The sequence below is a fragment of the Ailuropoda melanoleuca genome, chromosome 8 (genome assembly GCF_002007445.2).
Source record: "Ailuropoda melanoleuca isolate Jingjing chromosome 8, ASM200744v2, whole genome shotgun sequence".
NCBI lineage: Eukaryota > Metazoa > Chordata > Mammalia > Carnivora > Ursidae > Ailuropoda > Ailuropoda melanoleuca.
This window is the reverse complement of record NC_048225.1, coordinates 117,996,773-118,010,004: the sequence shown is the minus strand read 5'-3', so window position 1 is coordinate 118,010,004 and position 13,232 is coordinate 117,996,773. Positions and strand designations below refer to the sequence as shown.

At 46.5% G+C, this 13,232-nt stretch overlaps 1 protein-coding gene and 1 pseudogene across 1 annotated transcript in view; both read right to left on the bottom strand.

The window, feature by feature from the left end:
* Nucleotides 1-993: 993 nt before the first annotated feature.
* LOC117803640 lies at nucleotides 994-1,099 on the bottom strand (annotated as a pseudogene).
* A 5,146-nt stretch (nucleotides 1,100-6,245) lies between these two features.
* Nucleotides 6,246-13,232, bottom strand: part of MTARC1 (mitochondrial amidoxime reducing component 1) — a 43,944-nt gene continuing 36,957 nt past the window's right edge. The window contains exon 8 of the mRNA XM_034667208.1: nucleotides 6,246-11,876. Coding sequence (XP_034523099.1) covers nucleotides 11,750-11,876 — 127 coding nt within the window. The 3' untranslated portion in view covers nucleotides 6,246-11,749. The remainder of the gene's footprint in view (nucleotides 11,877-13,232) is intronic.

Here is a 13,232-nt window from a genome sequence, read left to right as displayed (position 1 = left end):
AGTCACAAACTCAACAGAGTTTCACCAAACAGATACACTGAGATCATCAGCCACCAGATTCATACCAGAGTATTGCCCACAGCCCTTTCTGTGGCCCCAGACCAGCCACCGCCCCCGCCTCCTCCCGACCCCGAGCCCCCCAACTGAGCTGTCCTGACTTCCAACACCACCCATCAGTCTGCCTTGTGGGGTTTACTTTGAAGAAGCTGGATGCCAGCGATGTGCAGAAGAGATTTTATTTTTTCTTCATCAACAGTATCTGGGAGGTGGAGGGGCTTGTCGAACCTGATCTGGGTGTTGTATTTTATTTCTAGCACTCGAGATTCCTAACTCCTTAACACCACATACATGGCGAGGAATTTTAGGGAAAGAGCAATCTTCGTGAGCAACCTAGAGGCAGGCAGAAGGCCACGCGGGGAGGACGGTGGAATGAGAGAAGAGGAAGGCTTTAGGAAGAGATGGGCGCCCAGGGAGAAAAGCGTTCCGACCTCTCCCGCCACACTTCCAACTTTTCTCTCTGTTTCTAGAGACACTGTTTTCAGGAAAGGCACACCCCCCGCCTCTTTACTTTACACACGCAATGAAAACAAGTATAATGTGAGCCACATATGTAATTTTTGAAAAGATTTATTTATTTATTTATTACTTGAGAAAGAGAGAGAGAGCATGAGCCAGGGGAGGGGCAGAGGAAGAGAGAGGGAGAGAATCTCAAGCAGACTCCATGCTGAGCATGAAAACCGATGACGGGCTCCATCTCACAATCCTGAGAGCATGACCTGAGCCAAAATCAAGAATGGGACCCTCAACTGACTGAGCCACCCAGGCCCCCCTGCAATTTTTTTATGGTGGTAAGAGACACATAGCATAAAATTTATTGTCAGTGACAGGTCGTACATTCACAATATTCTGCCACTGTCACCACTGTCTAACCAGAACAGTTTCATTACCCCAAGGGGATACCTTGTACCCATTCAGCAGTCAGTCTCCTTCCTCAGAACAATGTTTAGATGTCACCAAGTAGGTGACAATGCTGTACGGGCCTGACAGCCTCTTCTGTCCTTGTCCAGGGAAAGCTAACCTTCTCTCCTTCATACAGCATCTACATAATGTAATTTTAAATTTTCTAGTAAGAGGGAGCCTGGCTGGCTCAGTCAATAGAGCATTCAACTCTTTTTTTTTTTTTAAAGATTTTATTTATTTATTCGACAGAGATAGAAACAGCCAGCGAGAGAGGGAACACAAGCAGGGGGAGAGGGAGAGGAAGAAGCAGGCTCATAGCGGAGGAGCCTGATGTGGGGCTCAATCCCATAACGCCGGGATCACACCCTGAGCCGAAGGCAGACGCTTAACCGCTGTGCCACCCAGGCGCTCCGAGCATTCAACTCTTGATCTCAGGGTTGTGAGTTCAAGCCCCATGCTGGGCATAGAGATGACGTAAGGAAACAAAAATTAATTAATTAATTAATTTTCTAGTAGCCACATTAAAAAGAAGTAGATGAAATTAAGTCTAATAATTTACTTAACCCTGTTTATCCAAATTGTTATCATTTCAACACATAATCATAAGAATGACTGCAGACATACTTTACACCCTTTCATTTTTACTAAGTCTTTGAGATCTCGTAGGTGTTTCACACATATCTGCATTTGGACCAGCCACATGTCAATAACCCCTAAATGGCTACCATCTCGGACAGTGCAGCTCTAAATAATTGTAGAATGCTATTAATACCCTAATTCATCTTTGTAAAAGGCGATTATTAAATACACAAGTATTCTGAGGCTATAGTTTTATTTTTAATAGAAATGTATTATCCTAATGATAAAAAATAATACATTGGGAAACAATAGAAAGAAAAAGTGCCCGTAAGTGCCAACAAAAGAAAAACTGTAATCACTTTTAACACTTCCTCTATTGCCCTCTTTGTGGATCTTTGCTCGTGATTCTATACACCATACAGAGGCATTATCACTCCTTTGAGGGGGAAAATGAAGCCAACCTGACCACTGTCCAGAGGCAAACGTGAAGCTTTCCCCAAGGCCGTGATTATGTCATTGCCCAGGGCTGGGGGTGGCCCCCAAGGACAGCGGCAGGCTAGTCACGTGACTGACAATCCTCCTGTTCCTCTGATCAAGCCAGAGGCCACAGAGGCTTAACCTAGAAACTTGGACTTGAACTTCAGAATTCCTCCCCACCTCCAGATTTGTACGGCTTTCTCTCTCCCACACACTTGAACCGAAGTTTGAAAACATGACCTGGGCAATGAGGAGGTTGGTGAACGAGTTTGTGTCTAAGAGCCCTTCCAACCCAAACATGCCAGGGTACTCGGATGCCATTCGTCATCCACACTCAACAGGCACACACGGACACACACACACACACACGTACACACACACACACACACACACACACACGGCCTGGGTCACCAGTTCCACCCCAGAGAACAGCCTGCAAAGAAGTAAGAACACCTCTCCTCAACCTCACTAACTCACTGGGAAAACACAGAGATCTAAACAGAAGCACTTTTATTTAACATCCATGCTCAGAAAGAAGAAAACCTAGCAGAAACCAGTCTCAGGATCTAAGAATGTAAAAACATTTTTTTTTTTTAGATTCCCAGAAGCTTCATGCCACAATGCCCCAAGTTGGGAAAAAAATGTGCTATTTCATATGTTTATAACAACATCTGATTTAATATTATACAGTTTTGCTTAGTCACAAACCAGAACAAATACTTTCAGATTTATTGCATCCTTCTATTCAGAGACTTAAGTAATCATAGTTAATAATGCAGCCATTCCTCAGCCTGAGGAAAAGCTTTATAATTTGGGGGGACCAAAGATTCCCGAGCGGCAGGTTATTTTCAAGAAGGATTTAAGGTTTTAGAGCTCTCAATGAAGCTTGAAATTCATCTTTTCCAGTTCACGTGGAAAGAGTTTCTTCTGAAGCTTGGTTGGGCGGTAGAAGGAGAGAAAAACCAGTAGGCTCACAACTCCCTGAGCCCTGAGAGAAAGTAGCGATTACTCATCAGCATTCCTAATCCCTACCTTGCCTTTAAATATTTTTTTAAACCATACCATCGGCTCCTGTACTCTTTATGCTGTTAACGCTGTATTTGGGACCTCCTTCTTATTTGTTGATTCATTGAAAGGCACTGATTGATTAAAACAAGAAGCAAGTACTTTACAAAACATTCTTTCTCATTTATTCCCCCCCCCCCACACACACACACGTGCTCAATGCTTAAGCCCCAGGCATTGCCCCTTCCTGGCGAATTATTTCAGGATTAGTGATGTGGTCGTTAACTCAGTTGCTTGGAGGCTCAGTTGGTAGGTTTTGTGCCTTCAGAGCTCCGCGGTCTGTCAGGAGCACTGCATCCAGCAGGGGGCACTGTGGTCCCCTGAGGGCTGCAGGGGCCTCTGTGTGTTTGCATCAGTGTAAACCCACCATCCAAAACGTGTGCATCCATGGTTCACCATGATGTATTTCCAAGTTCCCTTTTTCAAAGAAAGCCAGGATTTGCCCCTCTTTACCCACCACGAAGGAGCATGCCCATATTATTTTTTTTCTTTTTCTTTTTTTATTAATAATATTTTTTATTATATTATGTTAGTCACCATACAGTAAGCATGCCCACATTAAAACGGGGTGAGGATTGTGAGAACTTGGTCTACACAAAATCAGGGAAGAGTTTAGAACAGTTGGGTTTTTATAAAAATGAGAATCCCTAACCCCACCTCAGTCCCCCATCGGCAGAGCTGGGTGCCGCATACAGGAATATCCACTCTACTCAAGGTTCCCATGTGAGTCACATACGCACTAGAGCTTACGGACACCGAGCTTAAAGGTCCCTTTGTGAAGTCATAAGCAGATGTTTCAAAACAAGACTGTAGGATTAAACCAGTTTCCAGTTGAAGATACTACCACTCTTTGAGATAACTCTTGTTAACGGATTCTTCAGCAGCACGTGACCTGAAGCCAGAAGCCTCGAGTTTTCATTCTAGCCCATCACCTACAACACAGGCACGTGAGTTAATCTCTTCAAACCTCACCGACGGGGCTTTGGCGATTAGGGGTAAGGGTGATTGTAACACTGCAGCCACGTACAAAAAGCTTTCCCATCCATCCGAGCTCACGGAATTGCCTGGTCAACCAGAGTGTGCGGGCAACCACGCTTTGCAGACTGCATGACATGCGACCAATGTGAAGACATAATGAGTACGTGGATGTGGTTTTGGATCAAAGAAAAATCCTCTTGTTTTAGATCAAAATATCTGTTTTATTACTGATGAAAGTTAGCTTGGAGGATGTGGTTTAGAAACATAGAAGCAATGGAATTTCTCATGCTGAATCCCAGCGCTGAATTTATCCACCCAGCCTTGGGCAGCTTGACTCGAACCTGCAGGCTTCTCCCAACAAGGGCAGGGTTTTTCTTCCAAGCTCGCCACTCGGCTCAAAGAGACCTGGGATCCTGCAGCTGGAAGATGAGCAGAGCCCAAGAAGAAAGGTGGATCCAGGAGGAGAGGCAGAGCTCAGTTGCTGCCTCTAAATTTACCAGTCAGGTCTCCCCTGAGGAGAGGAGTGTGAGGAGGCAGAGAGGATCCTAGGCTAATTAACATCTCTTCATGTGGGTACATTGGGAATATGTGCCATCTTAATCCTGAAGCGGTCTATTGCAGGAAAATTACCATCTCTGCCCCAAAATTCCTCCTTTTTTTTTTTTTTGGTTCTTTGGACCCATTGTGTTTACCCGTTATGCCTGTGGTCAGCCAGAAGTGGGACAGTATCTTTGACACCCCTAACACCAGCCACAGTTCCATTAGGGATCTTCCTGGGCAGGAAGTGTGAGTTTTTGCCCCAGAAGTTTCTGAGATGGGTCAGTCCAGTACGTTATGTTCTTCAAGGCCTTTCTGTAGTCAAGGCAGAGAATGTAGATTCTCTTCTATTTTCCATCTCAGTCTATCTCCAGCCCGATTGACCAACATAACCTATTAAAAATTAGGCAGTGAGACCCAATGACACCACAGAGACGCCCCCACAATAAAAGACGTTCTACGTTGGAACTTCACTCCTCTCAAAATATCAAGTTACCAGGGACTCCAAAGCTCAAAATCCCCTTGCAAGTTAAGGTCCAGGGGCACCTGGGTGGCTCAGCTGGTTAAGGGTCCAACTCTTGATTTCTGATCAGGTCACGATCTCGGGGTCATGAGATCGAGCCCCGGCTTGGGCTTTGTGCTCTGTGGAGAATCTGCTTGAGATTCTTTCTCCCCCTCTCCCTCTGCCCCCCTCGCTGCTTGCACTCTCTCTCTCTAAAATAAATAAAATCTTTAAAAACAAAACAAGTAAAGGTCCAAAGAAGTTAAAATAAGAAATTAAAGTCTAAAGTTAAATTATCTCACCCTCGATCAAGGTTAAGTTTAAAGTCATTGCATTTCACTTTCTTATTCCCTTTAGTCTCAACAAGAGGAGTAGTTGGTGTTCTGGATGGGGGTAGGGTTATCTCTGGGGCTAGAGTCATGCTGTTTCCAGAAAAGGGGCTTTGAAGTTGGATTAAGTCAACTCCAAATCTCTGATGTGCCCCTCTTTCTTTTTTCTTTTTTATTACTAGTTTTTAATTGTGGCAAAACACACATCACTTAAAATTTACTCTCTTAGCCACTTTGAAGTGTGCAGTTCAGTGGTATTTTATTTTTTATTTATTTGTCAGACAGGGGAGGGGGAGAGAGACAGCACAAGCAGGAGGAGCAGCAGGCAAAGGGAGAAGCAGGCTCCCTGCCAAGCCAGGAGCCCGACACGGGGCTCGATCCCAGGACCCTGGGATCATCGGAGTTTAATTATGGCACCATGTTTGCCATATTCAGGGGAGACGAACTCACCCTGTAAACGGTCTGCTCTCTCAGAGAGTGGCATTTGGGACATTACTGCCTTAAACACATTTTCATGGTTCAAACTAAGAACGCGATTAAAAAAGAATTCTAAACAAGGATTTATTTTCTGCCTGAGAAGCTTAAAATGTGGACACCACCAGCAACGGCCAACACTTCCGAGCGCGGCGTAATGGAGAGGAAGGCAAAGTGTTCCACCCAGCCCATGCCCAGCATATACATGGCAAAATGTCAGCCGCGCATCTGTGGAAAAGGGGCTCCTCCCACAGGAAGCAAGATGGTGGGGCAGGGGGCACTAACAAAATTAAAACTTCAAGGCACCGCGTAAAACAGGAAAATGTGGTTGAGCAACATATTGCTAAGTCTTGAAATCTTTATTTTCTTTTCAGAAGCACTGTGAGCATGATGAAAAGAATACAGCTTTAAGAACTACGCTTCACCCCACCAGGCATTAACAGAGTCCAGAAACTATGTGAACAATCTTACTTGACATCCCCAAGACGTTTATATCTGTCCAGCAAAAAACCAGAGGGGGAAACATGTTAATTTTCTCAGCCTTTTGATAGCACGTATACAGGGTCTCTTAGCCCCACAAAAAGCTCCAAATAGTCTCTAGAACTTCAACTGCCTTAAAATATAGACTTACATTTATCTTGGCCACATTAACGAGATCTGTTTGACCAATACATTTATATTGATGATGACTAAGGGCAGATTATGGTTGTTAAAATTTGTCCTTGGGACATGAAAACACTCCTCTGTCATTAATACATTTTGTAATATAAACTATGATGTCAGGTCAACGTAAAGGGTAAAAACGTTCCTAAAGTATGCACACATCATTTTTTAAAGCAATTGAGCCTAATGGAATAACAAAGGTCATCATAACAAACCATTACAGCCTTGGTCTTGGCAACTCTGGCCACAGAAGAATCTCCAAGAAACGATCATCATTCCTCCAATGTTATGGCATCCAGACGACAGGGATGGCTTGCAAATGAGTCATACAGGCTCAGATCCTCAGTAGCTATGTGAGCGCTGGACGATCAATTATTCATGTGTTTACAAAGAGCTTTCCCAGTTGATGTTAACCAGAGCTGCTTGCAAAGAAGAGCTCTCCAGCTGTCCTCGGCCATCCCGGGCCTCCAACTAACAAGCGGCTTTAATTGCTGGGCAAGTCATCTGGAAGTTGCCCCTCCCCTAAACAGTGTAAACACCATCCCTTTGAAACTTTATTAGGTGTAAAAATATTAATCAGAAATAATTATGACAATACTTTATTTACAATATTCCCAGCAAATTGCAAAGAGAGGGAGAAAAGTTAGCCTTGATTTATATCCCACAGGCCTCCACCAGGACTGGAGTCTGGACTACTGAAGGTACAGGTCAGGGATTGGTAGAGGGCCTAGAGCAGGAAAAGGAGGGAAAGAATCAGGGGCCGTGGGCCTCAGTAGGGAAGTAGGAGGAAGAGCAGTCTAGAATGCTCTGTGAAGGTAAGGGAGCACGACTGAGGACCACCAAGGGTGAATACATTAGGTTGGTCAATAGCCAAACGTGAGTGAACTTGACCCACCCATCAAAATCAGCCTTGGAAGAAGTTAGATGAGAAGACACTTCTCGGCCCCTTTTGTTACTACAGCCTGTCCAGGAAGACTAATAATGTGATTAGGGCAACATCTCCTCTTTCGGAGCGAGGCCAAAGAGGATGCGACCAGATGGCCCCACCAGTCCCCTATCAGCTATGTTTGGAGGGAGAACAGGATCAGAGTCAAAGCTATTGCCTGGGCCTCTTCCTCCAAGACAGTGCAGTCAAAGCAGACAAGGATACCTCAGGTACACTTCTATTTTCTCAATTCCAAGAGCGTTTGTTGAATCCTTCAACCGGATTCTTCCCCTTGCTTGAAATTGGGCAACTTCAGACCCTGTCATAACTCACTCATCCATCTCTGAGAAGGTGGTAGAAGCAAACAATGTTCTTGCAGGTCTAAGATCATGGGACAAAGTGAATACATACGTATGGCCGGGGCAATAGGACTCCTGGGGTAGTTCTGCTTCCTGTACAGAGAGGCAACTCCAGTTGACAAGTGGCGAGGGAAAGGGAAAGCTAACAGCTGGGAAGATAGGGCCCCGCCCTGGTGCATAAACGCCCTGGAGAACAGGTGCAGCATTGTAAGGCCAAGACGAGAGTCTGTGCCACCCCTCAACCCCAATCCACCCTATCCGTCCATGAATGCAGGTTTGGAAAACGAGTCCAAAGAAAAGGAATGCATCTCTCCAAGCTCCATAATGGGAGAGCTGGTCTAAGACGCTCTCTCTACACCTCCTTTAACCTTTTAAGCCTCAGTCCAGGGACGAGGGGGAAGACAGGAGGAAGCATCCAAGAGACGCCTCCTCATGTGGTTGGGGGCTCTTTTAACTTCCTCAGCCCTGTCATGAGTGCACCACTCTTGCTAATCGTGATTCCCCGCCCCTGGCTGGAGCTCTCTTGAGAGCTCTGGAGGTCAGCACAGGTTTCTCAGGAGGGGGTCAGATAGGAGTTCGGAGGAGGGCAGCGTTCAATGGAATTCTTCGATGCAGGTCCCAAGCCTCCAATGAGTTGTTAGGCCTCTGAAGAAACCCTAAAGGGAGGCAGGCAGGACTTCCCAGAGTGGAATTCTTTTTTAGAAGCAACCCTCCAGGCCAAGTCCCAGAATTTCATGGACCAAGAAAACCTGGGGAAGTGTCGTCTTAGGACATGGCCCCAACGCCCTGGTTAGACCTACAGTCGAAGCCTGGTGTGAGAGCCGCCCCAGTGCCTTTGAGTGACTCTTGACCATCTGCTCTCTGCTATCATGGACCGCTCCAATCTGTCACACTACCCAAGTTCTGGGGACACAGGCCAGGAGCTCTGGCTTGCCATCACTGTTGGTGACAGCCTCATAGATAATTTCCCAAAGTGACAAGCCGGCCTGGCTTCCACCAACTGGGCAGCCCCAACAAGCTCACCTCCTCACCCTGCCCCCACAACCCTAAGGGCAGAAAGACAGGAGAAGGATCTCTCGTTGCCAGACAACTGCCTGATTCCCACTAGGCCTACCCTGATTTTTTTCTGCCCATGTGAGTCTAAGTCACTGCTCTGTCTCCCAGTTGCAAAGCTCCAACTTTTTCTCTGGAACAGCCATGAAAGTGGGCCTTCGAGCAGTCTGCCCAGTGGAGCCTTTCCCACACTCCTCACTTGTGGATCTCCAGCTCTTGCTTGGTAACTCTCTGCTGTGATTACAGCACAAAGTCGCCACCCAGAATGAAACACAACACCCACCAAGAGTGGATATTTTGGCCTGACCTCAAATGTCCATCACCCACAGCTGTAAGACCTTTCTGAGGGTCTGTGATCGTCTATATTCCCGATCCTATATTTCAAGTGGAATTGTGTGCAAATGTTCGGTATCCAAAATAAACGAGACAGCAGCCCGGCCTTTGGCATGAACCAACTCATTAAATATAAAATAAACACAAGTAAATGGCTTTTAAATCTCCCTGACAGAAAGCTTGGCAACTACTCTGAGATTCTAGAGGTCATTGGAACTTCTCTCTCCAGACAGGAATCTTCCTCACACTCCGAGGGGCAGAAGGGGACTGCCAACAAATGATGGTGTCCGGGAACCCCCTCCCCCATTTGAAGATGGCTCTGCACTGTGGACAGTGATAGGGTCTGCAGGAAGGATGGCCTTTGACACAGAATGGGTCACTGGGAAATCGGATGTTACTATTTACAAAGGGTTAGAAATTCAGATCGAAGGCATTCAACTTGCCACTGATTACAAATCTCTAGAACAGCCACAAACCAACCTGGAGTGTCTCACCGGTGCCTAACTCTTGGCTACCCTTACAGTCCATATTCACCTGGTTTCTTAAATCCTGTGTGTATTCTGCCACGGGCTCCCAAGGTCCCATTAGGAACGTGACCTGCTGAATTCTTATTTTTGCCTCAGTCTCTCTGTAGTTTCAGCATATGGTGGATTTATCGGGAAAGGCGATGGGCCAGATTACCTGATGGATTGTTTTCATTCTCCACTTCACGCCAAGTGTGCAGAACACAAATGGCAAGAATTCGCCAACCAGAAAACATACACGTATGCACCTGTTCACTTCTAACATCAGAGCTAGGCTGGATTCCAATGATTACTAAGCTCTTGTATAAAACCGACGTGGAAAATGCAGAGCTTTTGGTAAAAAGCATGTTCGCTTGACAGCCCGTCAAAGATGGGTGTTCGCCTGGGGAAGCCGTGTGTGAGCAGGTCCATTTGTAAGAGACCCGGTTCTGGTCAGGCGGCAGAATTATTGGCTTTGCCCATTCACATCAGTCAGCTTCAGAGTCTGATTTCTGTGCCAAGAAGTTAGCAAGATCTGAAACCAGTCAAAGTAGCTTCCATTTACTTACAGTTGGAGAACATTTTTTCATGATTTGGTCAGCTCCTAAGGACAAAATGCCAGTGAAAGAAAAGGTTCATCAACTTAGTGTTAAAAATCATTGGATCGGTAGAAAGATTAGATATTGGTTTTTAATGAACTAGAACATGCTTTCTTTTTCTCCGTTGAAAGTTTTTCAGTGGTTTATTTCAAATCACAAAATCACATTTCTTCTCATCCATGGACTCCAGAACTTTCTCACCCTGAATTTGAGGAGGCGTACCCACTCACGAGTAAGGAGGCATTCCCTGTCATGAGTTGATGGGAACAGCAAGGATCTCGGAGGGCTTTGTGGCAGCACAGCCACCCTTCTGAGAGCTTTTAGGAAATCAAATACCTGCAGCCAAGAAGCAGAGAGCACCTGGAGGGTACCCCCACTTCCTTAAAAAAAAATTTTCAAGGACGGAAAATTAAAACCCATCCACCAGTATTTTTTCAATCTTTTCTACAGCATGGGCTGAGCTACCATTCAACACCACTAGGTGACATCCTCGCTTTTTCCCTCCTTTTTGCTCTTCTGCAAAGACAGACAGGACACCATCATTTCCCCGGTCAACACTAAACAGCCTCTCAGACAACATCAGACTAGGGGTCTTCCCCTCTCTAGTGCTACTACCCACTCTCCTATGTTGGGAAAACTTTGGGATTCCTAATGAGATGTATTTGATATTTTCAAGTGTCAAGGCGAGGAAGTTTTTGTCTTGCTTTTCACACGTTCCACATCAGAGTCTGACAGCAATGCTGCTCTCATGAGTTGACTTTTACCCTGACATGTCAGTGGTTCTCCAGACCAGAGACACTGCATGCTACGAAGGATCCATCAAACCCTCATGGATGTTGTCTGAGGAGGAACAGTGCCAAGTCCAAGATGACCTATGGAAAATTAACATCTCAAGTGTTTCCTGAAGGTCAGGCTCTTTTTACTTTCTCAAAACCTAGTCTAGGGCCTGAGGAGAAAAATGATGTGACACTCCAGACTTATTTGCAGAGCTAGTTTGTCTCCATCGCATTCTTCCAGAACATTCTTCTCACTTGCCCACTCTTCCTCTTGCTCTTCTTTTCTCTTTCCCTACAGAGTGGTAATAAGATGATGGAGGTTAGCCCTCTGGGTAGGTAAATGGAAAAGAAGGAACACGAATCCCACCGTCACAGTTACACGAGGGGTTTTCAGAATTCTGTCTTGTCATCCAAATGACTTACTGAAGTCCTCTTAAGTTATCAAGACTGTATTTCTTCACCTTGTGCAAAGACACTGGGGAGCACTGAGGCACCAGGAAGTCCAAAAGACAAAAAGCTTGGAAGTCACAGACCTAAAGAAAATGCTGAGGTATCAGTTCCAGAACTGTGTTCCCAGTATTGGCATTTTTGAGGACATTTTTTCAAAGGTATCTGACATTGCAGGACATGATTCCTACTAGTGGCCCAGCAGGTACACAGGGTCTCCCACTTTGATGGTCCCTGTGCTTTCCAGAGCAAAATACTGCCCGAAGAGAGGTGATTTTCCATACAGCTTCTGCTCAGAAGGGTCACACAGACGATAACTGCAAAAGGAGAAAGATCACAATGAGTCATAGCAGAAGCAAGAGCGCAAACAGCCTATGATTCCTTCTCAGCTGAAGTCAACATCCAACCCCCCACAGGGCCGCCAGGGGGCACCATTCCCACCGAAGTCTAACAGAACAGTGCCTCCTGGGGTTGTGTGGTGAGCAGCCTGCCCCCCTGCACAAACTACAGAAGAGCCCCCGATGGCCAGACGCCCACATCTTTCCTCCATGGAACGTTCCCGTTTGCGGCATTAAATGGTGAGGTACTTGAAATGTGTAGACATAGGTTACCACCTTCCTTTCCCTGGGCATCTAGAACCACCATCCTCCAGTGCCTCAGGCTTGGAGCCCTGGAGGTCTCCAGGACCCCCTTCCCCTTGCCCCCCCCCCACTTGTCCGTAGTCGCCAAGTCCTGAGGTTCTTCCTTCCCCACATCACTGGATTTGCTCGAGGTTTCTCCCACGGCCACCACCTTGCTTCCAGCACGCTCAGACCATTGTGACAACTTCTTAACCAAACTCTTTTCCTCATTCTCCGCTCCCTGGCTCCCAATTCGTTGTTGGTGCGACACTATATTTCTTAATTTTGCTCTGGCCTTAACCATGCCTAGGCTCAGACACTGTCAATGGCTCCCTAGTGCTTGCAGAACAACATTCCAACTCTTCAGTGGGGCGTGCAAGGCTCTCCACCTGGCCCCAGCAGCTTTTCCAAACCTGTCACCCCCTTCCCCTTACCTGCCCCTGTGTAGCTCTCCACGGGATCCCTCAATGTCCTTTTATCTTTCTTTGCACTTCACTGGCTCCGAGACTCCTGTGGGATGTCCCTCTTCCGATTCCCCATGCGTTAAAATTCTACCTTCCCCTCAAGGCCCAGCTCAAATGCGCCACCTGCCAGGAACGAAGCCCAGGAGACCCCAGCCAGGAGTAATTTTCCCATCCTCAGTGTTTCCCTGACTGCCCCTGGAACACTCCCATGCCCTGTCCTGTAGTCGGGGCACGTGTCTGTCTGTCTGCAACACAGAGGGTCCCTGACAGCAGCAGCTGTGACAGACTCCCTAGTACAGCTCACACCCAGCGCGGGGCCCCCCACGTGCCCAGTGACCCACACAATCCTTCGCCGAATGGACAAATGTGTGGGTGACTGAAAGCCTCTATTAGGATCAGGATGAACATCTTTGCCTGGCGGAAAACACAAGCAGCCCCAGGCAGAGCGTGTGGAACAACATGGCGACATTCTCCCCGCTCTCCCCTCCACCGGGAGAAAGCTTTCCCTCAGTTCCTCACCAAAGCTAGCTCCAATTTTATATCATCTTTCTCTTTCAAACACTCTTATAGAAAGTCTTCATTTCATTCT